At 54.7% G+C, this 27,776-nt stretch overlaps 1 protein-coding gene across 33 annotated transcripts in view; it reads left to right on the forward strand.

Moving 5' to 3' along the window:
* RIMS1 (regulating synaptic membrane exocytosis 1) overlaps positions 1 to 27,776 on the forward strand; it is a 286,098-nt gene that overhangs the window by 222,163 nt on the left and 36,159 nt on the right. For 20 of the 33 annotated variants that reach the window (XM_068168690.1, XM_068168691.1, XM_068168698.1 and 17 more), the window contains 2 exons: positions 4,882 to 4,994; positions 14,133 to 14,299. The exons of 7 other annotated variants lie outside the window; for them this stretch is intronic. In XM_068168690.1, coding sequence (XP_068024791.1) covers positions 4,882 to 4,994; positions 14,133 to 14,299 — 280 coding nt within the window. Of the gene's footprint in view, positions 1 to 2,415; positions 2,627 to 4,881; positions 4,995 to 14,132; positions 14,300 to 24,923; positions 25,263 to 27,776 lie in introns of those variants that run through there. 6 more of the 33 variants (XM_068168718.1, XM_068168722.1, XM_068168719.1 and 3 more) reach the window with 6 other exon arrangements.

Here is a 27,776-nt window from a genome sequence, read left to right on the forward strand (position 1 = left end):
GCTCCTGCCTGCATTCTACAGCCTGCCAATGAAAGGCCCCAAACTCTTCCCCAATCATGGAAATATGTGCCCAGAGCTGCCCTTCATGCTGATCAAAGCTTCTTTGTCACAAGACATCCTGGCAAGCTTCTCATTACTTCGAGGAAGACCTCCCAGAGCACTCTTCCATCAAGTGCTTGCGCGACATTGCTCTCTGACTGTGCCCCTGCTCCCCTGGCCAGAGGCTGCTGGCAGCCCAGCTGTGCAGCTGGAGCTCCAGATGCTGTGAGATCTGTGCAACACAAGTGCTGCAGTCTTCATGAGGAGGAGACCCAGCAGGAGCTGGTGGACCTGCTATGGGATGGGAGCTGGTCTTCATCTCTGTGGACCAAGCCTTCTTCCTTTGAATCTCACTCACAGTGGCAGCCAGCTGGGACTTAGCAGGGAGCTGAACAATAAATGAAGTGATAGCTGAGGGAACCTTTGTTTGATGTAAGACCAGTCAGAACTACCCTGGGCAGCTGATTCTTGGTAGCTTGGTGTGGTGGGTTGGCTGAACCAGCAGCTAATCACCCAAGAGCTGCTGACTTCCTCCACCCTTCACCGTGGGGCGAGGGAGACAGCTGGAAGAGCACTAATGGGCCAGGACAAAGACAGCTCAGTAAGTGCAGAGAAAAGAAATGAAGGAAAAGGAAAATCCACCAACCCCACCCAGGGGATGCAAAGGCAGTCTCTCACCACCTCCCACCAGCAGACCCCTGCCCAGCCAGTCCCTGAGCAACAGCCACTTCAGAAAGACTGCCACCAGTCCTCTTGCTGAGGGTGGTGCTGGATGGGGTGGAACATCCCTTTGGCCAGTGGGTGGGCAGCTGCCCCTGATGTTTCCCCTCCCAGTCTCCTGCCTGCTTGCTGGGAGGACAAGGCTGCATGAGCACCAGGGAAGGACCTGTGCTGTGCAGCTCAGCAGCTGTTAAAACATTGATGTGTTGGCAGCTCAGTGTTAGTCACACATCCAAGGCTTGGCACCACGCAGGCTGCTGTGAAGAGCACTGCCTCCAGCCAGCCAGCCCCAGCACACCTGGGATGACAGCAGTCAGCCTGCTTTGCAGGTGTTTCACTGCAAGTGCAGTCCAACATCTTGATTCCATTTGCATGTGTGCCTCCTCCCTCCTGCATGGCCTGAGTGTTCATGTGCATCGCTCCGGCACCACCTCCACCTGGGCTGGCAGCACGGAAAAGCTGAGCTCCAAACTCCCAGGCCTTACAGACACAGTCTGCTCAAGGAGCTCTCTTCTTTCACTCACTTCTGCTGGGCTTGCTGGAGTAGGGTTAATGGTTGGACTCCATGATCCTGGAGGTCTTTCCCAACCTAAGTGATCCTATGACTGATCTCACATCTGAATCGGCAGCTCTTGGCAGAGGTCGCAGTCACAGCTCTGCCACCAAAGGTGTGACGTACCTTCACACCTGACTCTCGTGGGAGCTGCACCACTGGCTGGAGGCAGCTCTGGTGAATGTCCACATCCTGAGCTCTGGGACCACACTGGAGTTTAAACTTCTTGGGATTACCTTGCTCCAGCCTGGAAATTACTGCGCAGCTCTCCAGCAAAGCCGCTCTGAATGCTGGTGTCCAGAAGGAAGCAGATCCCTGCTTTGCTGGGAGGCAGCTTGAGCTCAGCAAGCATTGGTGATGTCAAACTTTCATTGTCTGTGGCAGCAGCTGTGTGGCAGAGAGCACTGTGATGGGGTGGTGGTGGCACAGCTCCTGCCAGGGTGCTTTGCCCTCCTGCCTTAGAGCTCTTCCTGCTTCTTGTGCTTAACAGCCAAAGCCTATCCCAGGCAGATGGAAGTGTCCATCCCAGAGCTGAGCTAGATGCAGCTCAGGTGCTCATGGTGAGCAAAGCTGGATGGAACAGGAGTTGTGTTCTTCAGAGCAGGTTTAGCATTCCTCACAGTTGCTTGCTTGGAAACCCATCCCCAGCTCCTTGGTGCTGAGTTCCACTTTGCTCTGTGCACAGCCCCGAGTCTCTGTCAGAGAATTCAGCTTCCTTGCACAGGCCTCATGGGGAGATGCTGAGATCTGGCAATGAGCAGCAGGATGTAGGTCTGCTGTTAAGGTCAGGGATTTAAACACCACATAAAAATCAGGAGTTACAGCCTACAGGGTTGAGCATTTAGCCCTCCTTGACTGCAGAGTCCCCAAGCCAGCATCCTGTGTAGAATGTTCTTTGCCAGGCAGAGCAGCATTCTGTCACCTGCATGGCTCAGCCCGTGTGTCCCCCTGGGAGGGGGCAGCACCACCACTCACAGGATGCAGAGGGTCCTTGCTAGAGCAGCTGTGAGCCATGCACCAGCCACAGGCAGGGCTGAGTTTTTAAAGGGGTCTCAGTTCTCCCTTCCTGAGCTGATAACCTCAGCCTACCCCATGCATGTATGACAGGATTAAGATACCTGAGGCTTGATGCTCCACTCACTGACTGGTGTATCCTAATCCTTTCATATCTGTCCTTAAAAACAAGAGGCCATCTTTAGAAGTGTCACCTAAAGTGCTGAATTTTGCCTTCAGATACCTCCATGCCACTTCCATTGAAGTCATTGGAGCTGTGCCTGCATATCTGATGGTGGAAGTGGACTCATTGCCATGAAGGTACCCATTTACCAACACCATTAGTCACCTGGAGTCCCCTCTGGGCCCAGGAGGTGCAGAATTCTCCTGGAGGGGACCCTCTGCCTGTGGGAGATGGAGGAGGATGCTGATCACTTCTATTTCCTGCCTTCAGCTGGTGGCTGCAGCAGAATTCTAATGTCACCTTCTGTATGGGATTTCCCTGTGCTCAAATAGGAAGTGTGGGAGGAGGACATGCAGACAACCTGCTTCTCACAGCGGTGCTCTTCGTCTGTTTCCTTCATACCCACCCAGTGCACAGCCAGCTCCTCACTCCCAGGAGCAGGTCACGATGGGATGTGCCCAGTGCAGTGCAGGATGTCCCTGCTGGCTGCAGGGACGCTGGACCAGGTGTCCTTTGGAGATCCCTTCCAACCCAACCCACTCTCTGACTGGAGCAGGAGCAGTGTGCAATACCCAGCCCTGAGTGGCTTTGTTTCACTTCTGTGCCTTTGTGCTTGCAGAGCACAGGCACACACAGAGAGTTGTGTGAAGAGTCCCACAGCCGAGTGACTGCATCCACCCCACGCAGCAGAGCTTCGGTGCTTCTGGCTTCTCGTTAATGAGCTTTACCCAGCAGGACACTCCTCATCTCCCAGTAATTTTAAGGTGTCAGGGAGTGACTGGGGGGGAATGGAGCAGAGCTAGGAGTGGGGAGATGGAGATTGGCTGTGAGGAAGAAGTTGTTGCCCAGGAGGGTGGTGAGAGCCTGGCACAGGCTGCCCAGGGAGGTGGTGGAAGCCTCCTGCCTGGAGGTGTTTGCAGCCAGGCTGGAGGTGGCTGTGAGCAACCTGCTGTGGTGTGAGGTGTCCCTGCCCATGGCAGGGGGCTGGAGCTGGCTGAGCCTTGAGCTCCCTTCCAGCCCTGGCAGCTCTGTGGTTCTGTAATTTAAAATTCCCTGTGTTTGGTGCTTGACCTTTGCTTCCAGGCAGCTTCCCTGCTGCTGTCTCTCTGTCACTGGTCTGGGGAGGGGCTGCTCACTGAAATCCTGGCTGTTGTAACTGATCCTGCTGGAGAGACTCGACACAAACCATGGCTCAGCCCGAGCAGAGGGACTTGCAGAGGGAGTCCCAAGTGAAATGCCAGTCTGGAATTCGTGACTGCACACAGAGAGACACAGACACACACACACAGACAGACACACAGACACATACAGACAGACACACAGACACAGACACACACATAGGCAGGGTTCCAGCTACAGGGAGTTGTTCTGGGGTGCTGTGATCTGTCAGAGCACTCCCAGGCTTTAGAGTGGGTCCTGTTGATGCCTGTTTGGGTCTCTATTTCCACACCAGCTACAAAGTGCTGGTTTCCCAGGGATTGCCTTTGCTGCTATTCCTTTGCACTTAGCATTCTGCCCTTCACTGGGGGTGGCAGAGCAGACAGCTCCCTCTCCAAAGGATCCACTGCCACAAAGGTGAATCTGTTTGAAGGGAGCCTCAGCCCAGGGGCTTCCACACCACTCTCTCCTCTTGAGTGCAAGGTGCTCTTCCCGTGGCAGGCACAGCCGCTGCGAACTGCCAGCACTTGGTCCCGCTGCAGCAGATGCCCTCTCTAGCACCACAACTCCTTGAAAGATTAAGATCAGAGTTCTTTATATAAATATAAATGAAGGGTTCCAAGGGGAGCTGAAAGCAGAAGGAGAAGCAACCTCCTGGAACTAGCAGTGAGCAGCAGGGAGCAAAGCAGTGCTCTGAAAGGAGCTTTAGTAAAGCCACACTGCTGCCAGAATGTGGTTTTTTCACTGCCCTGGTTGAGTGGAGCAGTTCTTTCCCACAGATCAGCTGTGCTGAGCAGCTTTGTTTTAAGGGGTTAGCTGTTGCAGATAAATTTGATAGCTGCTTCATGAATTCCTCCCTAGGCTTCTGACTGTAATGTTTGCTACATTTAAGCAGTTATATGGTTAGGGGGTCCTGGGTTTGTGTCCCCTGCACCCAGAGCACTTCACAGGTTTACAGCTGTCACCTTTCACCCCTGTTGCACCAGCTTGGTTGTGTGTAGGGCGCCTGGCACCGGAGGAGGTTGGTTTCTGGCAGGAGCCTCCTTTGTCCTGTGTGACACCCTGCTTGTTCTACCTGTGTGTATATTGCTCTGTTCTGTGGAGGTGGAGATGAGCTACAACTGTTGCTAAACCATTTGGTTTGTTGTTTGGTTTTTGTTTTGTTCTGCTTTGCTTTCCTCCCCCCCAGAAATGTTCACTCTTTTTAATTCATTCTCATTGTGTGTTTTTGCAGCAAGCTTAGTAGTGGAGGAGCGAACGAGACAGATGAAAATGAAAATGCACCGTTATAATCAGACATCAGGGTCTGGCTCTAGCCAAGAACATGAGCGTGAGCAATATTCCAAGGTAAAGTCAGCAGCGTTCAAATGATGCTTGGGCTTGGCGATGGAAGGCATGGGCCTCCTGCTGTGGGGCTGTGACACCACCCTCCAGGGGGCTGCGCTGTGGAGCCTGACCGAAACGGCTCCCAGCTGGAGCCTTGCGCTTACCCCCTCTGAGGTGCCTGGGACTGGGCCTTGACATCACCCCAAACCAGCCTGCAAACAGAGAGCTACACCTCAGAGCTCAGCCAGGGAAGAGAGATCTTCCCACAGCTGGTGGACAAAGCAGTGTCACCCCCAGATTAGGAAAGGCCTGGCCTGCAGATCCTGGGAGGATGGCAAAGCCAGGGAACTGAGGACACGGGGAGCAAGTTTGGACATGGGAAGTTTGGACATGGGAAGTTTGGACATGGGGAAAGAGTTTGGACATGGGGAGGAAGTTTGGACATGGGAAGTTTGGACATGGGGAGGAAGTTTGGACATTGGGAGGATGTGTGGACATTGGGAGGATGTGTGGACATTGGGAGGACATTTGGACATGGGGAGGAAGTTTGGACATTGGGAGGACATTTGGGCATGGGGAGGAAGTTTGGACATGGGAAGTTTGGACATTGGGAGGAAGTTTGGACATTGGGAAGGAAGTTTGGACATGGAGAGGAAGTTTGGACATGGGGAGGATGTTTGGACATGGGAAGATCTTCACAATGAGGGTAGTGAAAGACTGGCACAGGCTGCCCAGAGGTGTGATGGAAGCCCCAGCCCTGGTGACGTTCAAGGTCAGACTTGATGGGGCCCTGAGCAACCTGGCCTAGTTAAAGATGTCTCTGCTTGCTGCAGGGGAGTTGGACAAGATGACCTTTGAGGGTCCCTTCCAACCTGGTCCTACTATGATTCTACGAAGTGCCATGGTGTGGTGGCCCCACCTCTGTGTTCTGCTGCAGGCTCTTGCTCTTGTCTGCCATGTGGAGAGCTGGGCAGAATTAGATCCAACCCTGTGCAGCTGCTCTTGTGTTTGCAGAGGTTTTGTGCATCCTAATCATGTCACAGAGAATTTCCTTTCTTGAAATACATATTCATAGAATCACAGCATGGGCTGGGCTGGAAGAGACCTCCAGAGCTCCAGCCCAAGGCCTCTGCACCCAGCAGGGACAGCCCCAACTCCAGCAGCTTGCCCACAGCCCTCTCCAGCCTCCCCTTCAACAGCTCCAGGCAGGGAGCCTCAACCACCTCCCTGGGCAACCTGGGCCAGGCTTCCACCACCCTCCTGCTGCACAACTTCTTCCTCACCTCCAAGCTCAAGCTGCTCTGCTCTGCAGCCCTTGGCCCTGCTGCTGGCCCTGCAGGCCTTTGCCAACAGTCTCTCTGCAGCCTTCTTGCAGCCCCTTCAGCTCCTGGCAGGCTGCTCTGAGCTCTGCCTGCAGCCTTCTCTTCTCCAGGCTGCACACCCCCAGCTCCCTCAGCCTGGCCTGGCAGCAGAGCTGCTCCAAGCCCCTCAGCATTCTCCTGGCCTCCTCTGCAGCCTCTCCATCAGCTCCAGGTCCTTGCTGTGCTGAGGGCTGCAGAGCTGCACCCAGCCCTGCAGGGGAGGTCTCAGCAGAGCCAAGGGGCAGGATCCCCTCTCTGGCTCTGCTGGCAGAGCTGCTTTGGGTGCAGCCCAGGCTGCCCTTGGCCTTCTGTGCTGCAGGCTCACACTGCCTGCTCCTGCCCAGCTTCTCCCCCCCCAGCACCCCCAGGTCCTTTTCCTCAGGGCTGCTTTCTCTCCCCTCCTCCCCCAGCCTCTGCTGCCAGTGAGGATTGTCCCAGCCCAGCTGCAGAGCCCTGCACTTGCTCCTGTTGGACCTCCTGAGCTTCACCTGGGTTCACCTCTGCAGCCTGTCCAGGTGCCCCTGGACCCCATCCTGCCCCTCTGGGGTCCTGAGACATAAGGATGTGTCTGTTGTGGGACCTCCTCACTGTGAGGGTAGTGCTGCAATGAAAGTTCTTCAGGGGAAGCCAGGGTTTAGGCTCTCAGCTGCTCACTGGTGGCATCTCAGTGCTCTTCAGTGGTCAATGATGTGTGTGCAAAATGAATCCCTTCAGTTTAAACATGTTTTATGTTGAAATAAGCCCTTCCCCCCCCAGGGACTGCAGGAGATGGCTTTTGCCATTTCCAGTCCATTTCTGGCACATTTCTCCCAGTTTTTGTCATTTCTCCCACCCAGTTTTCCAGTGCCACAGCCTCAGGAAGCCAGCACTGCTTTTTCAAGCAAGCACCATGGGAGGTGGTGTAAATATTGGCAAACAGCTGTGTTCCAAACAGCCATAAATGGATCTCCCAGTGGGTAACTGCTCTGCAGCATCTGCACAGGTCTTCGTGGCTCCTTGTTTGCAAGGCCTTCACAGAGTTCACCTCCTCCTCCCTTCAGTTCCAGGGGAGATACTGAGTGGTGGATGGGAATTGGTCACATTCTGAACAGCTACATAAATGAAAAGATAAGGCCAAAAAAACAACTCTATGGACTGGGGAAAAGGGCTGGCTCCAAGGGGAGCTCAGAGCAGCCTGCCAGGAGCTGAAGGGGCTGCAAGAAGACTGCAGAGAGACTGTTGGCAAAGGCCTGCAGGGCCAGCAGCAGGGCCAAGGGCTGCAAAGCAGAGCAGAGCAGCTTGAGCTTGGAGGTGAGGAAGAAGTTGTGCAGCAGGAGGGTGGTGGAAGCCTGGCCCAGGTTGCCCAGGGAGGTGGTTGAGGCTCCCTGCCTGGAGCTGTTGAAGGTAAGGCTCTGAACAACCTTCTCTGGTGGAGGCTGCCCCTGCTCAGTGCAGGGGGCTTGGACTGGATGACCTCTGGATGGCCCTTCCAGCCCAAACCATTCTGTGATTCTGTGAAGGAAGAGCTTTAAGCCTCTGTCTGCTGCCCTCTCTGTTGGTGAGGCTGCAGGGGCCAGTCATCATTGCAGGTTTAGTGTTTGAATCCAAACACTTTGGTAGCACCGTGCTGGGTTTGCATAGCTGTGAGAGGCAGCAAGTCTGAGCCTGGCTTTTCATCCCAAACCCAGCCAGCTGTGTGTTCCAGGTGCCACACAGAGCACAGTCCCTGTGCTGCCACAGCTCTCCAGAGCAGGCACAGCACTTCTGCTCTGCTAGGGCTCTGTACTCAGCAGAGTCACAGATGGAGCACAGCAGTTCCTGAAAGGACTTCAGTCTATATTTAGCTGCACTGCTTACCCTGCTCAGACTCTGTGACTGGCAAGCATTCAGCAGCAAAGTGCACTCATGGCATTAGTTCAGAGGCACTCTGAGGGCTTCGCTTGGTGGCTGCAAGGAAAGGCTGGGTAGGAGACTCAGGATGCTGGGAAGCTGATTTGAGTTTTGTGGGCTGCTGGGCAAGGCAGCTGGGGCTCTGTGCAGACAGTGAGCATCTTTGGATGCACTTTTGAACACCTTCAAGAGGAAAAGAGATTTCCTTCAAGAAAACCTCTTTGCTACTGTCCCACTGCCCTGACAGTGCCTCCAGCACTGGCAGGGTCTCACACAACCCAGGTCCATTCTTCTGACTCCTGGGCTTCCCTGCAGCTTTCCCACGGTCTGAGTAGCTCATTTGGCTACTCCCTGTCAGACACCTGAGTGGTGTTGACAGCAGCTGAGCTGGACATAGCTCAGGTGAGCATCACTCAGAGTCAGTGCTGTTTGCTGGGCTTCCTGAGCTGCCCCTAAGATGCTATTGGGAGTCAGAGGCCAGGCCTGGACACAGGGAGGTGCCAGCTGCTGGGCTATGAACCCTGGCAGCGTTCAGAGGAACCCTGTGTGAGCACTCAGAGAGCTCCAGGTGCTCTATGCACGATTCAGCCTTTCCTGACAAGGTTCCTTTCCCACTTTTGAGAATAAGGTAGTGGTGATCTCAAGACCTGCCTAAGTCCCTGGGTGAGTCTGGTCCTTAACATTTCTTGCCTGGATTGCTCTTTCTTCACTTTGATTTCCCCATTTCATTCCCTCACTTTAATCACTCTGTGAGGCATGTATTTCCAGAGGTTGTCACCTCTTCTGCAGCACACTCCTTCCACTCTCACAGCTCTGAGCTATTGCATTCTCCATGTTTCTGGGAAGCAAGCCCGGAAACACAAACACTGGTGAGTGTGGAAGATAATACCATGATAATGAACTATTAAAAGGCTTCTAGGTGTGCCTTCTGGTCAGCAAAACTGCTGCCACTGTCAGTCCCTGAGGAGCTGCAGAAGCATTCCTGGAGCACAGTCCTTTGCCTCACAGCTCTGCTCTTCCCACTGATGTTCCCTCGTCTGCAGTTCATCATCCCTCTTTCACTCTCTCCTTTGCTGGTGCAGCAGCAGCAGCAGCAGCTCCACAGGTGGTGAAGTGAATGGCAGAGCTGCGTCTCAGCTGTTTATGTTTCAGACACTGAGACTGAAAAAACCCAGCACAGATCATTTGGGCATCTGAAGCCAGCAGCCCTTTGTGTTTAAAACACCAGAGCCACTCCATGGGAACTGCTTTTGAAGGTCAGCAGCTCTCCTAACGGGCTAAAGGATGCCCCTGGGAACACGAGTGGCACACCAGCTTTAACCCTCTGCGAGGCTGGGGGTGGTGGCACTGACAATTCACCTGGTGTTGATGCTGCACAGTGCTGCAGACAGAGGCCTCTTATAGATCCATGCAGAGAGGGGGAGCAGAAGCTTTCTGGGTGAGCATCACACTTCTCCTGAGCCCAGCTGGAAACCCACAGACATGACTGTGCTGTAGGTACCAGAGAACTGGCTCTTAGCTCAGGGTGTTTTCCTTCTGAATGATCCAGGTCCAGGAGTCCTGCAACAGGAACCTTTCCTTCTGTTGATGCTGGCTGCCTTGTGGAGCAGTCCTGGCCACTTCTGGCTGTATCTGAGGGTGAAAACAAGTATCACTTCAAAACTGCTGCCACTTTGTTTGTCTCTTAGCTGAGCTGACGGATTGGTAGCTTGTGCTGACAAGGGGTAGGCAGCAAGTCAGCAGGAAAAGTTGTATGCCTCCTCCAGGGGACAGGGAGAGCAGCAGGAGCAGCAGCTGCAGGAGGGGCTGCATCTGGAAGGAGCAGTGAAGTCCAAAAGCTGCAGCACTCAGCATTAGCCTGCAGCAGCAGCACTTCCTGCACTCATCTCTCTTTCTGTGAAGGGAAGGAAGGGTCTTCAGGTTCTGCTGAATCACAGCCCTGGCAAGGTGTGTAAAGGGGCAGCAAAAGCTCAACCATGGCACAAAGATCTCCTTTAGGAAGAGATGCTTCCTGCAGTAGCTCAGTGCCTGGTGTACCAAGGCAGGTACCAGAGAGGGATTCAGCTGGTTTTCTATCTCCTCAACATGAAAGTCTCTGTTTACCAGCACAGAAATCTCTGTTGGTCAGCATCTCAGTCTGACATATACAGAGCAATTCCATCTTGCACAGACTGCTGAGCTGTAAGGAGCAAGAGACAGTGAGGGTTTGTCCTTAGCCCTCCCTTGCCAGGGATGGTGCTGGGCTGAGGACCCTGTGACAGTAATTGGTTTCATGTTGATACTGAATTTGATGAGTCCCTGAGCAGCTGTGAATACCCAGCTGGGACTTCTGACTTCTCTCCCAGTATCCTAACCAGTCAGCTCCATGCTCTGTGCTTCCTCTCTTCTCCCCACCGTTCCCAGCCCGTGGAAGCTGGGGCAGAGTCAGTGCAGCTGGAACAGAGGCTCTTCCCCTGCCCTCATGGCACAGTGCTCACTGTCTTCAGCTTTGTGCTAAATCCACAGATCCAGGTGGGGCTTGGGACACTGCCAGCAGCCTCAACACTTAGAGAGGAAGAAAGGCTTCCAGCAGGACAAAGGAACTCACTGCCTCTGGCCTTGATGGTCCCCTTGATGAGAGAGCTTAGACAGTGTCAGCCTGCTCCAGCAGCACCCCGTGCCTGCTGAGGGCCACAGGAATCCTCTGCCATTCCACATCCACTGGGTGCACTCTCAAACCAGCAGCCACAAAGAGGATCCGGACTTCTTGGTGAGGAAGAGAAGTAATGAAGCATCACAGTGATGGTGGAGGAGAGGTCAGATTGCCTTCAGCAGACACAAATAGAGCGTGGAGCTGTTTCTGAGGCACTGTGCCACGCAGCTGAGAGAGAAGGCATGGTTAGATTGGACACTAAAGAGCTTCAAAAGCCTCTCCTGGGGAGGAGGAATTCCTGGACACAGGTCCAGTGCTTAGGAAGGGTGAAAGCCCTCCCCACTTCCCTGGGATTTTGGTGTGTGATAGGATCATGATTTCTTCTGCAGGTTGCAATTGGCTTTAGCTCAGAGTAAGGCCAGAGCATTCCACGTGTCCAGATGCTTTCCATACCTGGAGCTGCCTCACTTGGGGAGGCTTAAAGGATTCCTTAGGAGTTGTGTGGGAATTTCACACAAAACATCAAGGCTGGCTCTGAAGTGGGGCAGCTCAAGGGGAAAAAAATGAACCCTCCATAGTTTCAGCCTCTGAACATCTGTGTTTAACCTAAGCAAAAAGCTTTCCCAGCCCTCACCTTGCTGAGGTGTCTTTATGCTTAGGCTTTAGAAGGAAAGTACAGCAGTCAATGGAGTGGAAATGTTCCATGGTCAGGAACCAGGACTGATAGGAACCAAAGTGCTTTGTGTTTCCATTGCTGAGAGAGTTCTTTTGCAGTCAGCAGCAGCAGGCAGCACAGCTGTGTCCCAGGCTGTGCAAGCCATGCCCAAGAGGTGATCTGAGTCTCACCTTAGCCCCTCTCTAGTCAGAGAAGTCAGCACAAGGCACTGCCAAAGAGAATCTCCAAGTCCTTGCCAGGGTTGAAAATGGTTTAACCTACTGGGGTTGAGATGTCCTCTGTGTTAAGCACTGCACCAAACCAGAGTGCTGCTCCCACTGCTTCCCTGCCAGTGCCGGAGCTCAGAGCCATCCTGCTGCCGTTCCAAGCTCCAAGGGACGCTGCAGTCAGCTGCATTTCAGTTAGTGTTTGAGAGGATTCTCCTCTAGGGAAGCAGAGCTGCTGTGCCACAGCTGTTGGAGTCAGCCAGCCAGGGCAAGCCTCTCACAGGGTACTGCTCAGAGTTACCCTCCTCAGGTCACCCCCCCAGGTCCTTCTTGAGGGCTTGGTTTGTGTTTTCACATGTGTGCTGTGCAGGGGCTGGGGGAGCCTGCAGCACACACCAGCCTTCTACAGCCTCCATTTCTCCTGCAGGTTGATGTGTTTACAGCCAGTGCCAGGTACCCTCTTTGTTCCCTTCTCTGCTCCTCTTAGCCTCCTCACAGATCTTTAACCAAGAGTTCTCCAAACATGCTGTGGAGACCTCAAACCCAGCTGCTGAAGAGCAGCAGAGCAAGAGAAGACAAACCTGGTTTAGTGAGAGGAGGTCTGCAGCCACCCGAGCTCACGCTTGTCAGGCTTGGAAAGCTAAAGCACAGCCCCTGCCCGCTGCCAGCCTGCAGCCCAGCACCTGGCTGAGCTGGGGACTGCCACAGCTCTGTGTTTAGTTCATACAGACACTGCTCCCTCTTGCAGTTCAGCAGAGCACAGGCCTGGAAGGTGAAGTCCCTCGAGTGTGGTGTCAGGGTCTGCCTGCTCTCCCCACATGGGAGCAGCTTGCCTGTGCCCTGGCAGTGGGGTCAGTGGCTTCCCAGCCGAGGCTGCCTTGGCAGTGGCTTTTGGTTTTGTACCCCTGACAGTGGTTTCTTCCTTGGATCTGTGTGAGCAAAGATTTAGGCCACAGATGGGCCTGCAGCCTCCTTTTCTCTGTGTGTGACTGATGATGTGAGCAGCAAGAGCACTGTGCAGCTGGTGGTGAGGTGGTGCAGCTGCTTCCAACTAGTCAAAACTCCTGCTCTTAGCAGAGGGGGAAGAACTTTTACCCCTGTCCAAGTATTCCTTCTGCTGCTAGCTCTCACCCATGTGAACACAGGAGAACAGCCACCCAGGGAGCTGATCTGTCTGACAGAGACCATTTCTGCTGAGCCCTCTTTCTGCCTGCCTCATCCTCTAGCACCAAGCTACAGAGAGCTGTTCTGAGGTGGTTAGAACCTAGGCACTGAAGCCAGCTCCCAGAGCTTGATGGAGCATTGCATTTTGTTTAGACTCACAGGCAGCAGTCCTGGCCCAGGCTCACTCTGTACACAGATTTCACAGCAGCCTTTTGAATATCTGGGGAACTGAAAAGGGTCCTCTCCTATGAAGAGAGGCTGAAAGGGTTGGGGCTATTCAGGCTGGAAAAGAGAAGCTTGTAGGGAGACCTCAGAGCTGCATTTCAGTAGCTGAAGGAGGACCTACAGGCAGGCTGGGGAGGGACTGTTCAAGGGGCTGTGGGGATAGGACCAGGGGCAATGGTTTGGAACTGGAGCAGGGCAGAGTTAGGTTGGGCATCAGGAGGAAGTTCTGCACCATGAGAGTGGTGAAACACTGGCACAGGCTGCACAGGGATATGGTTGAGGCTCCATCCCTGCAGACATTCAAGCTCAGCCTGGATGTGTCCCTGAGCAGCCTGCTGCAGCTGGAGGTGTCCCTGCTGCCTGCAGGGGTGCTGGACAAGATGCCCTTGGAGGGACCCTTCCAGCCCACTGCAATCTGTGAACCTGTAATAAACAGAAGGTTGCATTCTTGTCCTTGAGAAGATGTCTGTCTGTCTGCTCCATGACTATTGCCTTCTGACACTTCCCATGTATTAAGAGCCAGCAGCCTATGTCCAATGCTGTAAGTTATCCCAAGGGTCTCATGTGATCCATCACTGCCATAGAATCATAGAGCCACAGAATGCTCTGGGCTGGGAGGGAGCTGCAGAGCTCAGCCCAAGGCCTCTGCACCCAGCAGGGACAGCCCCAACTCCAGCAGCTTGCCCACAGCCCTCTCCAGCCTCCCCTTCAACAGCTCCAGGCAGGGAGCCTCAACCACCTCCCTGGGCAACCTGGGCCAGGCTTCCACCACCCTCCTGCTGCACAACTTCTTCCTCACCTCCAAGCTCAAGCTGCTCTGCTTTGGAGCCACTGCCCTTGGTGCTGTCCCTGCAGCCTTTGCAGACACACAGAGGTCACCTGCTGGAGGATTCCTCTGAACTCCATACAGCGCTGAGGGCTCTCACAGCAGGCAGAGGGAAGTGTCAGAGTGGGGTCAGTCTGTTGTCTCAATGTGTGCCTTCTGTTGTGATGAGCCTGCTCACCCTCTCTTTTCTTGATCTCTAGTATAAGATACAAACAGAGCAGTACAGAAGTTGTGATAACGTCTCTGCCAAATCATCAGATAGTGATGTCAGTGACGTGTCAGCCATTTCCAGAACCAGCAGTGCCTCTCGCCTCAGCAGCACAAGTTTTATGTCAGAGCAATCTGAACGCCCCCGGGGCAGAATCAGGTGAGTGCCCACAGCAGCTTCCATCCTCACACCCCCTCTGCCCTAGCGCCAGAGCCCAGCCACCGCTGCAGGAACCCCGTGGCCCTGACCTCACGGTGTGTGGGGACGCTCTGCACACCTGCACTGCCTGAGCTGCCCAGCCTTTGGGGGGTGGGTCTGCAGCCCAGGGCAGTGAGAGGAGGTGGCAGGTTCATGGCTGTGTGGCAAGTGCCAGCTGAATGCCCTCTGCCAGCTCACTGCTGGCTAAGAGTCAGTGTGGTCTAGGTGCCAAGAAGGTGTCGCTGCAGAAGCATGGCAGGAGTTTGTTATCCACAATCCTCTCTCATAAAAGCTCTGGGGTTCTCTCTCTCTCCTTCTCTCTCCTCCTTCTCTTCTCCTTCCCTCTCCTCAGTCCTACTCCCTCCTCTCTCCTCTTTCTCCCCTCTCTCTCCTCTTTCCTCCTTCTCTTTCCTCCTTCTCCCTTCTTCGTCTTCGCTCGTTAATATCTTCATAGATGATCTGGATGAGGGCACTGTGTCCATCAGCAGCAAGTTTGCAGATGACACCAAGCTGGGGGCAGGAGTTGATCTGCTGGAGGGTAGAGAGGCTCTGCAGAGGGACCCTGCCAGGCTGGACAGATGGGCAGAGGCCAAGGGCAGGAGATTGAACACATCCAAGTGCCAGGTTCTGCACTTTGGCCACAGCAACCCCAGGCAGTGCTACAGGCTGGGGTCAGAGTGGCTGAGAGCAGCCAGGCAGAGAGGGACCTGGGGGTAGTGGTTGACAGCAGCTGAACAAGAGCCTGCAGTGTGCCCAGGGGGCCAAGAGGGCCAAGGGCATCCTGGCCTGCATCAGGAGCAGTGTGGCCAGCAGGAGCAGGGAGCTCATCCTGCCCTGTGCTCAGCACTGCTCAGGCCACACCTTGAGTCCTGTGTCCAGTTCTGGGCTCCTCAGGTTAGGAAGGAGGTTGAGCTGCTGGAAGGTGTCCAGAGAAGGGCAAGAAAGCTGGGGAGGGGTCTGGGGCACAGCCCTGTGAGGAGAGGCTGAGGGAGCTGGGGTTGCTTAGCCTGGAGAAGAGGAGGCTCAGGGGAGACCTTCTTGCTCTCTGCAGCTCCCTGAAGGGAGGTTGTAGACAGGCAGATGATGGTTTCTTCTCCCAGGCAGCCAGCACCAGAACAAGAGGACAAGGTCTCAGGCTGTGCCAGGGAAAGTTTAGGCTGGAGGTGAGGAGAAAGTTCTACACAGAGAGAGAGATTGCCCACTGGAATGGGCAAGGGGAGGTTTGGGCTGGAGGTGAGTTAAAAATCCTTCATAGAGAGATTGGCCCTGGGGATGTGCTGCCCAGGGAGGTGGTGGAGTCCCCATCCCTGGAGGTGTTTAGGAAGAGCCTGGCTGAGGCCCTTGGTGCCATGGTTGAGTTGATCAGGTGGTGCTGGGGGATAGGTTGGACTGGATGATCTTGAAGGTCTCTTCCAACCTGGTCTATGCCATGCTATGCCATGCTATGCTATGCTATTCATCTCTCTCCTCATTCTCCCCTCTCTCCTCTTTCCTCTTTCTTTCCTTCTTCTCCCTCCTTCTTCTCTCTCCTCCTTCTCCCCCTCTCTCCTCCTCCCCTCTCTCTCCTCCTTCTCCCCTCTCTCTCCTCCTGCCTCCTTCTCTCTTCCATCTCCTCCTTTTCTTCTCCTTCTCTCTCACCTTTCTTTCTTTCTTTCTCCCTCCTTTTCTCTCTCCTCTCCCTATTCTCTCTCCCTCCTCTCCTTCTCCCTCCTTCTCTCCTCCTCTTTCTTTTTTCTCTGTCTTCCTTCTCTCCTTCCCTACCTGCTTGCTTTTATCTTACTGTTGCCATGCAAATGATAAGCCACTAGACTTGAAATGAGTATTTCTATAGCAATTTGGACATCTCTGCTTCAAAAGTAGTTGAATTCATTTGCATTATCAGTAACCAACTCTCCCTTTCACCCTTGGTAATCTGCTCCTGGGTTAGTGCTCTTTTGCCAGAGGATTGGTTCCTGTCTTCCTTTAGCTTGGTGAGAAAATGCCCCCCAGGAGGCTTAGCTTGGTTGTCTAACCTACCAATTTCGTTTGGCTTGAAGCATTGTAAGAGACAGGAAGAATGAATTGATTCCTGTGGAGGGACTCAGCCTGCCCCAAGCCTGTGTGGCATCCTGCAAGGGTAGAGCCTCACTGCCCAGGAGGTGCAGCTGCAGGCAATGGAAGGGCTGCCAGGCAGGCTCAGGGGGTGGTTCCTGTCAGTGGTTACCCTGCACAGAGGGCTCTTGCAGAGCAGCCTGCCTGCACTGTCTGCACAGGCATTGTCTCTCTGGACCCCTCTCACAAAAGCTTTGGCAGACTGAGCAAAGCCTGGGGTTTATCCCATCAATGCTTTGTATCATCATCTTTGTCAGGAATGTTCCTTGGCTGCTGCCCTTGCAATTAGCCTGCTGCAGCCATGAGGTGCAGTGGGGTGACATTTCCAGTGCTCCCCATCCCCAGCCTGAGCCTGAGCTGCTCCTTCCCTCTCCTCCCTCAGTTTGGAGCACTGGAGGTGCTGTCACTTCAGGCAATGTCCTGTCCTGGGCTTGTAAATGGTTACTTCTTCATAGGATCATACAATGGGTTGTGTTGGGAGGGACCTTAAAGGTCATCCAGTTCCAACCCCCTGCCGTGGGCACCTGCCATGCTCCCCTCCCACCAGCACAGGCTGCTCAAGGTCTCGTCCAGCCTGGCCTTAAACACCCCCAGGGAGGAGACATCCACAGCCTCCCTGGGCAGCCTGTGCCAGGCTCTCACCACCCTCACTGCAAAGAATTTCTTCCTAATCTCCAGACTAACTCTGCCCTCCTCAGGCTTCAGTCCATTCCCTCCCATCCGATCACTCCAAGCCCTTACAAAAAGTTCCTCCTCAGCTTTCTTATAGCCCCCTTCAGGTCCTGGCAGGCTGCAATTGCACTGCTGAGGCCACACCTCGAGTCCTGTGTCCAGTTCTGGGCCCCTCAGGTTAGGAAGGAGGTTGAGCTGCTGGAAGGTGTCCAGAGAAGGGCAACAAAGCTGGGGAGGGGTCTGGAGCACAGCCCTGTGAGGAGAGGCTGAGGGAGCTGGGGTTGCTTAGCCTGGAGAAGAGGAGACTCAGGGGTGACCTTATCACTCTCTACAACTACCTGAAGGGAGGCTGTAGACAGGCAGAGGTTGGTCTCTTCTCCCAGGCAGCCAGCACCAGAACAAGAGGACACAGTCTCAGGCTGCACCAGGGGAGGTTCAGGCTGGAGGTTAGGAAGAAGTTCTACACAGAGAGAGTGATTGCCCATTGGGATGTGCTGCCTGGGGAGGTGATGGAGTCACCATCCCTGGAGGTGTTCAGGAGGAGACTTGCTGGGGTGCTTGGTGCCATGGGTTAGTTGTTTAGGTGGTGTTGGATGATAGGTTGGATGCGATGATCTTGGAGGTCTCTTCCAACCTGGTTAATTCTATTCTATTCTATTCTATTCTATTCTATTCTATTCTATTCTATTCTATTCTATTCTATTCTATTCTATTCTGTTCTGTTCTGTTCTGTTCTGTTCTGTTCTGTTCTGTCTCCCTGGAGCCTTCTCTTCTCCAGGCTGCAGAGCTCCAACTCTCCCACCCTGTCCCCACGGGGGAGGTTCTCCAGCCCTTTGATCACCTCCTCTGGACCTGCTCCAGCAGCTCCATGTCCCTCTTATGCTGGGGCACCAGAGCTGGAGGCAGCACTCAGGTAGCATCTGATGAGAGCAGGGCAGAGGGGGAGAATCACCTCCCTCCTCTTGCTGGTCACCACCATTCCAAATGGAAAGATTATGACACTTGGAGTCACATCTCAGTGTTGTGTGGCTCTGAAGTCAGTGTCTGCTAGCTCCACGTGCCAGGGTGTGTTAGCTGTGTGCCAGGGTGTGTTAGCTGTGTCACTGTTAGCTGTGTGCCAGGGTCTGTTACCTGTGTGCCAGGGTGTGTTAGCTGTGTCAGTGTTACCTGTGTGCCAGGGTCTGTTAGCTGTGTGCCAGGGTGTTAGCTGTGTGAGTGTTAGCTGTGTGCCAGCTCCCAGTACCTTGCTCTAGTCCCACACTGCCAGCACAGCACTGCTTGCTAAGCTGCTGGCCACTTCTGCACTGATGCTGGGCATGGCCTGCCCCCATGCCAAGCTCTGAGCTTATCTTGCCAGATTGCTCACACCACTTCTTGCTGTGGTTGCCACAGGCTGGGGATGAGGAAACATTTCCTCCCTGGGACTGGAACAGGATGCTCAGAAAGGTGTGGCCATGGCACTGTGGGGGATGGTTTGGTGGCCATGCTGGTGTTGGGTTGCTGGTTGGACTGGATGATCTCAGGGGGCTTTGCCACCCCCAACAATTCTGTGGGCCTAAGAAGTTAGTAACATAGAGAGGATGAAAGTGAATCTTCATCAGTGACAAGTCTGTGTCTAAACCTTCCCACATGGAAGGTCATTTCCTTCCTGTGGTACCCCTGTCATTTAATTGCCTGACACAAGGCTGTGGCTTAGCACAGATGGAAAGATTTTAGCCTGGATGTTAGGAATCATTTCTTTGCTGCACCCTTGCAGTGAGGTTGGGGTTGGTCTCTTCTCCCTAGTCTCAGGTGACAGAATGAGAGGAAATGGCCTGAAATTGTGCCAGGGGAGGGCTAGGTTGGAGATTAGGAAAGATTTCTTCCCTGCTAGAGTGGCCAGGGACTGGCACAGGCTGCCCAGGGAGGTGGTGGAGTCCCCATCCTGGAGCTGTTCAGGAAATGTATGGCCATGGCAGTCTGGGAGAAGGTTTAGTGGCCGTGGGGGTGCTGGTTTGCTGGCTGGACTGGAAGATCTCAGAGGGCTTTCCCAAGCAAAACACTGCTGTGATCCTGTGCATTATCAATCCTCTGCCTGAGGGAGCTGCTGGTGCACTTTCTAAGCAGAAATACCTGGAGCAGCTTCTTCAGCTCTGGTTTGTTCAGGACTTTCTGGTGAGCACCACAACAAAGGCTGTGCCTGCAGGGGAGATGCACCCAGACCTCTCTTGCCAGCATCCTGTCCAGCCTGAGTGGCTGCCAGGCTCCCTGTGGAGCCACAGCAACTCCCAGGAGTGTTTGCTTTGGGAACAAAACCTTCTGGGACCTCTCCCTTGTGACTCTGGCTTGCCACAGCCTCTGGGGCTGCTGTGTGTTTCGTGGCTGAAGTCAGAACCAGGGGGAGGGTTGCTTCCAGCAGCCCTGGGCTGTGTGCACTGCCTGCACAGCCCAGCAGTGCCTCTGTGTGCCTCTGTGTGCTGCAGGCAGCGCTGTGTGTGACTCAGGGACCTCCCTCACATCCTCAGCGAGGCAGAAGGAAACTTCTCACAGTTCAGTGCAGGTGCTTGGGAAGGCAGAGCTGTGCCCACACTGTCTGAGGGTCAGTAGCTGAACTGTGTGACCTGGAGCACAGCAAGTTCCACCTCAGCCTGAGAAAAGCCTCTCCCCTGAGAGGCTAGCAGAGCACTGGAAGAGGCTGCCCAGGGAGGCTGTGGAGTCTCCTTCCATGGAGACCAGCTGGAGCTTGGAATGAGTAAAAGGAGAAAAGCAGCCTTGGGCAGAAACCAGGCCTAGAGACTTCCTGCCTAGCCTGGGAAAGTTTGATGAATGGGAAGGATAGCTGTGAGCAGCCAGAGGGGAAATCATATCCTGGGCTGCAGCCAGAGCAGTGTGGCCCTCAGGGCAAGAGAGGGGATTCTGCCCCTCATTATGGTGAGACCCCCACTTCCAATCCTGCCTCCAGCTCTGCTGTCCCCAGCAGCAGAAGGACACAGAGCTGCTGGAGAGAGGCCAGAGGAGGCCACAAAGATGCTGCCAGGGCTGGAGCAGCTCTGCTGGGAGCACAGGCTGAGGGAGCTGGGGCTGTGCAGCCTGCAGAGGGGAAGGCTCCAGGGGCACCTGCCAATAGCTGAAGGGATCCTGCAGGAAGGCTGCAGAGACCCTTCCTGAGGGTGTCTGAGCCAGGCCAAGGGGGAATGGCTTGGAGCTGAGGCAGAGCAGGGTTAGAGTGGAGCTGAGGGAGAAGTTCTTCAGTACCAGGGTGGTGAGACTCTGGCCCAGGCTGCCCAGGGAGGCTGTGGCTGCTGAGTCTAGCTGAGAGGGGTCCCTCTGGTGCATGTAACAGGTGGGGAGGTTGGGGTAGATGCCCTCTGAGGTCCCTTCCAGCCAGAGCCATTCTGTGGTTTGAGCAGGCAGCCAGTACATTTTCCCTGGCTGTCCCTTGGTGTCTGAGCTCTGCAGTGTAAGCTCCACCATGCCTGCAGCAAACTGACCATCCTGCTTTCTTTCTGAGCATCCAGGTCGTGGCAGCTCAAGTCTGAGCACCAAAACTCTTCCCTGACTGCTTGCCCTGGTTTGGCTGGCAGAGAGTTAATGAAGCTTGCAGCTGGTGCAGTGCTGTGTAACCAGAGTCAAACCTCCTGCTTTTCAGGGGGGAACACAGGGCAGTGGCCTTCAAATTAGTATCGTGGAGGCAAGATACATAAACCCAGATTAGCTAAGCTGCTTAGCAGGTACAATATACTCTTTACACCCTCAATCACCACAGTGCAGATGGGAACTTCTAGTTCTGAGGTCATCTGTGCCAAAGCCCAAGGTGAAACCAGAGTCATTATGGTTCTAATTACTCATTATGTAAAGATTTGTTCACTGTTTTGCAAACCCATCCTTCCAAACTGCTTTGTTGCTGTCAGGGAGGGAGGGAGAGGGAAGCCTCTAATCCCTTCAGGACATCTGTGCATGAGAAGTGTTCCATGGGCCACTGCCTGTGCATCTTTCATGATCTGATTATGCTGCCTGTGCAAGGAACCTGTCACCTTCCCAGCAGCTGTCCCTAGGGACTGGGAAACCATTGGGGGTTTCATTTCCTCACTGCACTGATGACAATGCCATACAGCTCAGAAAGCTTCAGCACCAGACATTGCTCTGCAGCAGGCAGTTCAGGCTGGTGTAGGAAGGGAGAGGTGTAGGAAGGGAGAGGTGTAGGAAGGGAGAGGTGTAGGAAGGGAGAGGTGTAGGAAGGGAGAGGTGTAGGAAAGCAGTTCCAGCCATGGCTCAGAATTCAGAGTCACTCTTATTGGCTGCTGCTTCCTCTCAGCTTCTCTCTGCTCTGCTTTGCCTTCCTCTCAGTTTGTCTTTCTAAAGATGCTTTCTGCATTTCCTTTCTTAGTCCTCTCCTTCCACTGTTCCATTTAGTTTTTCAGCTTCCCCTCCTCTGTTCCCTGCCTTGTGGTTGTTGCCTGTTGCTGGCACAGGCTGCCCAGGCAGCTGGTGGGGTCACCCTCCCTGGAGGTGCTAAGAAATGAGCAGACCTGGTACTCTGGGCCGTGGGTAAGCAGGGGTGGTGCTGCTGGGTTAGCACCTGGGACCTGAGGATCTTGGAGGTCTTTCACAACCTTGACAATGCTGCAGCTCTATGAAAATAACTCAAGGAAATGGTCTTGGGAAGTAGTTAAAATCTGCTTAGCTTGCCTACATCACAGAATACACAACCACAGGGGTTGGAAGGGAGCTGCAGAGAGCATCCAGTGCAGCCCCTGCCAGAGCAGCAGCACCCAGGGCAGGCCACACAGCAATGCAGCCAGGGGGGGTTGGAAAGGCTCCAGAGCAGGAGACTCCACAACCCCTCTGGGCAGCCTGCTCCAGGCCTCCCTCACCCTCACCCCAAAGAACTTTCTCCTCCTGGGCAGCTGAAACCTTCTCTGCTCAAGTTTGTCTCCAGTGCTCCTTGGCTTCTTGCTGTGCAGCCCCCACAAGAGCTTGGCCCCCTCCCCTTGACCCCCAGCCCTCAGCTCTTGAGAGACATTGAGCAGATCCCTCTCAGCCTTCTCCTCTCCAGGCTAAACAGCCCCAGGGCTCTCAGTCTCTCTTCCCAGGGGAGATGCTCAAGTCCCCTAAGCATCCTCCTGCCTCTGCCTTGGGCTCTCCCCAGCAGCTCTCTGTCTCTCTCCAGCTGGGGAGCCCCAGACTGGACACAGACACAGATTTAAGTTCTGAACTAATTGTTCTTTCATCTCCTGGAGCAATGTTGGGTTTCCATGGTTAAAACCCAGAGCTGTGAAGGTTGCCCAGCTGGGTGTGTGCCTGTGTTGCCACCAACCAGTTCCTGATGCTGTATGCCAAGATGGCAATGCCCTGTTCTCCAAGAGAAGGGATTAGCCAGCTAGGCTCCCAGAGGGGACTGCTGTGGTCAGAGCTCTCTCAGCCCTTACCTGGATGAGAGGCTGAACACAGTGGGGCTGGCACTGTGCCATCCCAGCAGCAGTGTCTGTGTCTCTGGGCAGCACTCCTTGCACTGCAGGAATGATGCCAAGGCCAGAGAGAATTGACACAAGTGTGTCTGTCCTGCAGCACTCACAGCAGAGGTGCTGCTGCACCTCCACCTTCTCTTCCTTTCCCTGTGACTTGTCCTTGGACGAACCACCAGGAGTGCAGCACAGCTTTGGGCCCTCGCTGCAAGAAGGACATTGAAGTGCTGAAGCACATGCACAGGGTGCAAGGTGTGGAGCACAGGTCCTGTGGGGAGCAGCTGATGGAACTGGGGGTGTTTAGTCTGGGGAGAAGGAGGCTGGGGGGAGACCTTCTCACTCCTGTGGCTGTCTGGAAGGAGGCTGGAGCAAGGAGGGGGGCAGTCTCTTCTGCCAAGGAACAGGTGATAGAACAAGAGGAGATGGGCTCAGGCTGTGCCAGGGGAGCTTCAGTTTGGCCATGAGGAATGGTTTCTTCCCCAGATGGCTTGCCCAGGCCTAGAACAGGCTGCCTGTGGCAGTGGCAGAGCCCCCATCCTAGGGGGGGTTGTAAGGCTGTGTGGATGTGGTGCTGAGGGGCATGGGTTAGCACCAGGCTTGGCAGAGCCAGGCAGTGGTTGGACTGTGTGAGCTTCAAGGTCTCTTCCAACCAAAACCACTACTGGAATACCTTCATACACCCACAGGGCTCTAACCAGTGCCTTCAGGGGAGGAGCAAGGTTTGCTTCCAGTCCCAGCTGCTGTTCCATGGATGCATTCCATGTCAGCCTGCAGGGCAGGTCAGCATTGCAGTCCCAGCTGCTACAGCCTGTACTGAGTTATTATCTCACTGAACCATCTCACTTCTTGTTCTCGTATGGTCTGAAAACCTCTCCTGACTCACTGCAGAGAATTTTAGTGCAGGTTAGGTTTGCAGAGCACCATGATGGGATTAATCTGTGGAACACCCAGAGCTGCACAGTAATGAATTAATCTTGCAGCACATGTGCTGTATCACACAGAAGTGGAGCTGAGGCTGCCAGCAGTGTGGGACAGGGGATTTAGAGTCTGGGTTTATTGACTGTGGATCCTGTGGATTTGGCTTAGCTTTGGAAATGCAGTGTGCCTCCTGAGGAAGGAGCTGCTCCCCTGCCCCTCAGCCCACAGCTGGCACACCTCTGGAGGTTGTTAGCATTCCTGAGCTGCCTCTTTGCCAGAGGGGATGGGAGTTAGTAGGTGAGTCTGCACTCAGCAGAAGAGAAAGGAAGCTTGCAGCTGGGCTGGGGAAGGGCAGGAGGGGAAGCTTGCAGCTGGGCTGGGGAAGGGCAGGAGGGGAAGCTTGCAGCTGGGCTGGGGAAGGGCAGGAGGGGAAGCTTGCAGCTGGGCTGGGGAAGGGCAGGAGGGGAAGCTTGCAGCTGGGCTGGGGAAGGGCAGGAGGGGAGCAGCTGGGCTGGGGAAGGGCAGGAGGTGAAGCTTGCAGCTGGGCTGGGGAAGGGCAGGAGGGGAAGCTTGCAGCTGGGCTGGGGAAGGGCAGGAGGGGAGCAGCTGGGCTGGGGAAGGGCAGGAGGTGAAGCTTGCAGCTGGGCTGGGGAAGGGCAGGAGGGGAAGCTTGCAGCTGGGCTGGGGAAGGGCAGGAGGGGAAGCTTGCAGCTGGGCTGGGGAAGGGCAGGAGGGGAAGCTTGCAGCTGGGCTGGGGAAGGGCAGGAGGGGAGCAGCTGGGCTGGGGAAGGGCAGGAGGGGAAGCTTGCAGCTGGGCTGGGGAAGGGCAGGAGGTGAAGCTTGCAGCTGGGCTGGGGAAGGGCAGGAGGGGAAGCTTGCAGCTGGGCTGGGGAAGGGCAGGAGGGGAAGCTTGCAGCTGGGCTGGGGAAGGGCAGGAGGGGAAGCTTGCAGCTGGGCTGGGGAAGGGCAGGAGGGGAAGCTTGCAGCTAGGCTGGGGAAGGGCAGGAGGTGAAGCTTGCAGCTGGGCTGGGGAAGGGCAGGAGGGGAAGCTTGCAGCTGGGCTGGGGAAGGGCAGGAGGGGAGCAGCTGGGCTGGGGAAGGGCAGGAGGGGAAGCTTGCAGCTAGGCTGGGGAAGGGCAGGAGGGGAAGCTTGCAGCTGGGCTGGGGAAGGGCAGGAGGGGAAGCTTGCAGCTGGGCTGGGGAAGGGCAGGAGGGGAAGCTTGCAGCTGGGCTGGGGAAGGGCAGGAGGGGAAGCTTGCAGCTGGTCTGGGGAAGGGCAGGAGGGGAAGCTTGCAGCTGGTCTGGGGAAGGGCAGGAGGGGAAGCTTGCAGCTGGGCTGGGGAAGGGCAGGAGGGGGAGCTTGCAGCTGGTCTGGGGAAGGGCAGGAGGGGAAGCTTGCAGCTGGTCTGGGGAAGGGCAGGAGGGGAAGCTTGCAGCTGGGCTGGGGAAGGGCAGGAGGGGGAGCTTGCAGCTGGGCTGGGGAAGGGCAGGGATTCTGCTGACAGGTTGGAGTTACTGCAACGGCGTGGAAAGAACTTTGTGACCATTTGACTTGTAGTCAAACAGCATCTCTAGAGCAAGGAAGAGAGGGGATTGAAGGACTAGAAGGGGATTGTTCCTGGGTTGCATTATGGGGAAAATGGATGGAACAGAAAGGTGCAAGCATGAAAATGAGCACCCACAGTATTGCCTGAGAAACCATCAGTAAGTGCAAGAGAAAGGAAGAGAGACTTTCCTCTTAGCAGTGGCTAAGCTCTGCAGGTTGTATCCCTGGAAGGAGATGCTCCTGGATGCCAGAGGTGAGTTTATGGGCAGAGGTGGTCCCAGCTTCTTGTGTCTTACTGTCTTCTGTGGGTTTTCTTTCAGGGGATGTGTCTTAATGACACTTGCTTTAGACAGCTACTGAAAAACCCTGAATCTGTGTCTAGATACCAAATAGGTCTCTATGTAACCCAGGTACCAAATAGGTCTCTCTATCACCCAGGTACCAAATAGGTCTCTGTATAACCCAGGTACCACATAGGTCTCTCTATCACCCAGGTACCACATAGGTCTCTGTATAACCCAGGTACCAAATAGGTCTCTGTATAACCCAGGTACCACATAGGTCTCTCTATCACCCAGGTACCAAATAGGTCTCTCTATCACCCAGGTACCACATAGGTCTCTGTATAACCCAGGTACCAAATAGGTCTCTCTATCACCCAGGTACCAAATAGGTCTCTGTATAACCCAGGTACCACATAGGTCTCTCTGTCACCCAGGTACCAAATAGGTCTCTGTATAACAGTCTGGTTCTGTGTCTTGTAACTCAAACTATTTGAGTAATTGCTTTCCCCCCACCCCCCTCTTTAACAGTTCATTTTCTGTGCCCACAGACACAGCCTGCAGGCAGCTGCAGCTTGCAGCACTGCAGTTGCTGCTTGTTTGCTCTGGTGACAGGTGAATAGAGTCTGCTGCTTGCCAGGTGCCAGTTTAGGTAGGATCCATCTCAACTGCACAACAGTGGCAGGAAAATCTCAGAGGCTTTCCCTGGGCAAGGGCAGTGGTGTCCTCCCAGCTGCTGCAGCAGCTCGGTGCTGGAGGATGCTTTGGGGAGCCTAGGCTGAGGGCAGCTCTGCCCTGGTGGGGCCGAGGGGGCTCAATGAAATGATGTGTACAGAAGTGTTAATGGAGTGACTTTGTTTCCATGCCTGACCTCGGTGCAGTGAGCCCAGGGCACAGACAGATTGTTTGTCACTGCTCTTCATGCACACATGGGTGGTGTTCTGTCAGTAATCAGGAACAGCAGCAGCAGTGTGCTGAGCTGCTCATTGGAGGAGCTGCTGAAGGTGGCAGCACCATTTCAAATGGAAAAGCAATCAATTACTTAATTCAGGAGTAAAGAGAGGAGGCTTCCAAATATGGGACTCTCAGGCACTAGGCTTGGGCTGGATGATCCTTGGGGTCCCTTCCAACCTGGTGGTCTGTGAACCCCTGCATCCTGCATTTGCTGTGTTATGCTGACCAGGACTGAGCCAACAACACACCTCAATAATGTACTCATGTGGCCGCCCCTCTGCACCTCAGTTCGGCTGCCAGCTGACCCCAGTCAGGCCACTGAAGGAAACCAGAGCTTCTGGGCTGTGATTGTCAGAAGGGTTAAGTGGAGAAGAGCATCCAGAAATTCACGTAGGTCTTTTGCTTCTTTGCGCTCCCTGAGTTGAACTCTCCAGCGCTGAAGCAGCTGACTGTCAGCTCGGAGCTGTGGCTGCTGATGGCCTGGGAAATTGCTGTGTTCTAAGGGCACTCAGCCGGGGGGGTAAGAGGACTGGGATGTTAAATGCTCTTTCTTCTGGCGCTTCTCCAGTTAATGATAGGTAATGAGCTGGCCCAAGGGTTACAGGAACAGGCTGCCCGGAGGAGTGGTGGAGTCACTGTCCCTGGAGGCACTCAAGAACTGCGTAGCTGTGGCACTCTGTGCCCTGGCTTAGCGCTGGGGTTGGGCTGACAGCTGGACTGGATGATCCTAGAGGCCTTTGACAACCTTGAAGACTCCGTGTTTGCATCCTGTGATTCTTGCCAGGCAAGCTCAGAAGCCCGACAGTGATCTCTGTGTTTTAAGCTCAGTGTGCCTCGGGTGGTCAAGGTGTCCTTGAGCACCCTGCTGCATCCCAGAGCATTCTTCTGCGTGGGGCCGGTGGCTGCTTTCCATCTGCACTCAGCAGGAGCAGATCCTAAGTGCTGAATGCAGTTGAACACCTGTACAGGGGCTGACAGAGACAACTGAGAACTGCTGTCGAGTGTTGTCTGTTCAAGGACTTGACTTCTCCAGCTCCTCCTGCTCTTGCCTGTGGTCACACCCTGGTAGCTGTCAGCACCACATCGCTGAGGTGTGCATTGTCTTACGCTCTGGGATCTGCCTTCGGGCAGGACCAGATCTGTAGGAGGCACAGGATGTGTCAGTTCCTCACTGAACCCTTCAGCTCTCTCTGGCAAGACCTCCTATCCATCTGAAACTCGCCATGACATGAGGAAGGGTGTGCCTCAAAACCCTCTCTTAGTCTTGGGGCGATGAGCAGGAGCAGACCATTAACTAGATCTTCTGGGAAGGACCTTGCTGGCAGGGACAGTAGGACCTTGCTGGCAGGGACAGTGGGACCTTGCTGGCAGGGACAGTAGGACCTTGCTGGCAGGGACAGTAGGACCTTGCTGGCAGGGACAGTGGGACCTTGCTGGCAGGGACAGTGGGACCTTGCTGGCAGGGACAGTGGGACCTTTGCTTAACCAATTCATTCACATTGTGAGCTTAAAATACAGAATGAATGGGGGGT

Source organism: Melanerpes formicivorus, unplaced genomic scaffold (assembly GCF_026170545.1).
Source record: "Melanerpes formicivorus ecotype bairdi unplaced genomic scaffold, bMelFor1.0.p_v2 SCAF_155, whole genome shotgun sequence".
In the NCBI taxonomy this organism is placed as follows: domain Eukaryota; kingdom Metazoa; phylum Chordata; class Aves; order Piciformes; family Picidae; genus Melanerpes; species Melanerpes formicivorus.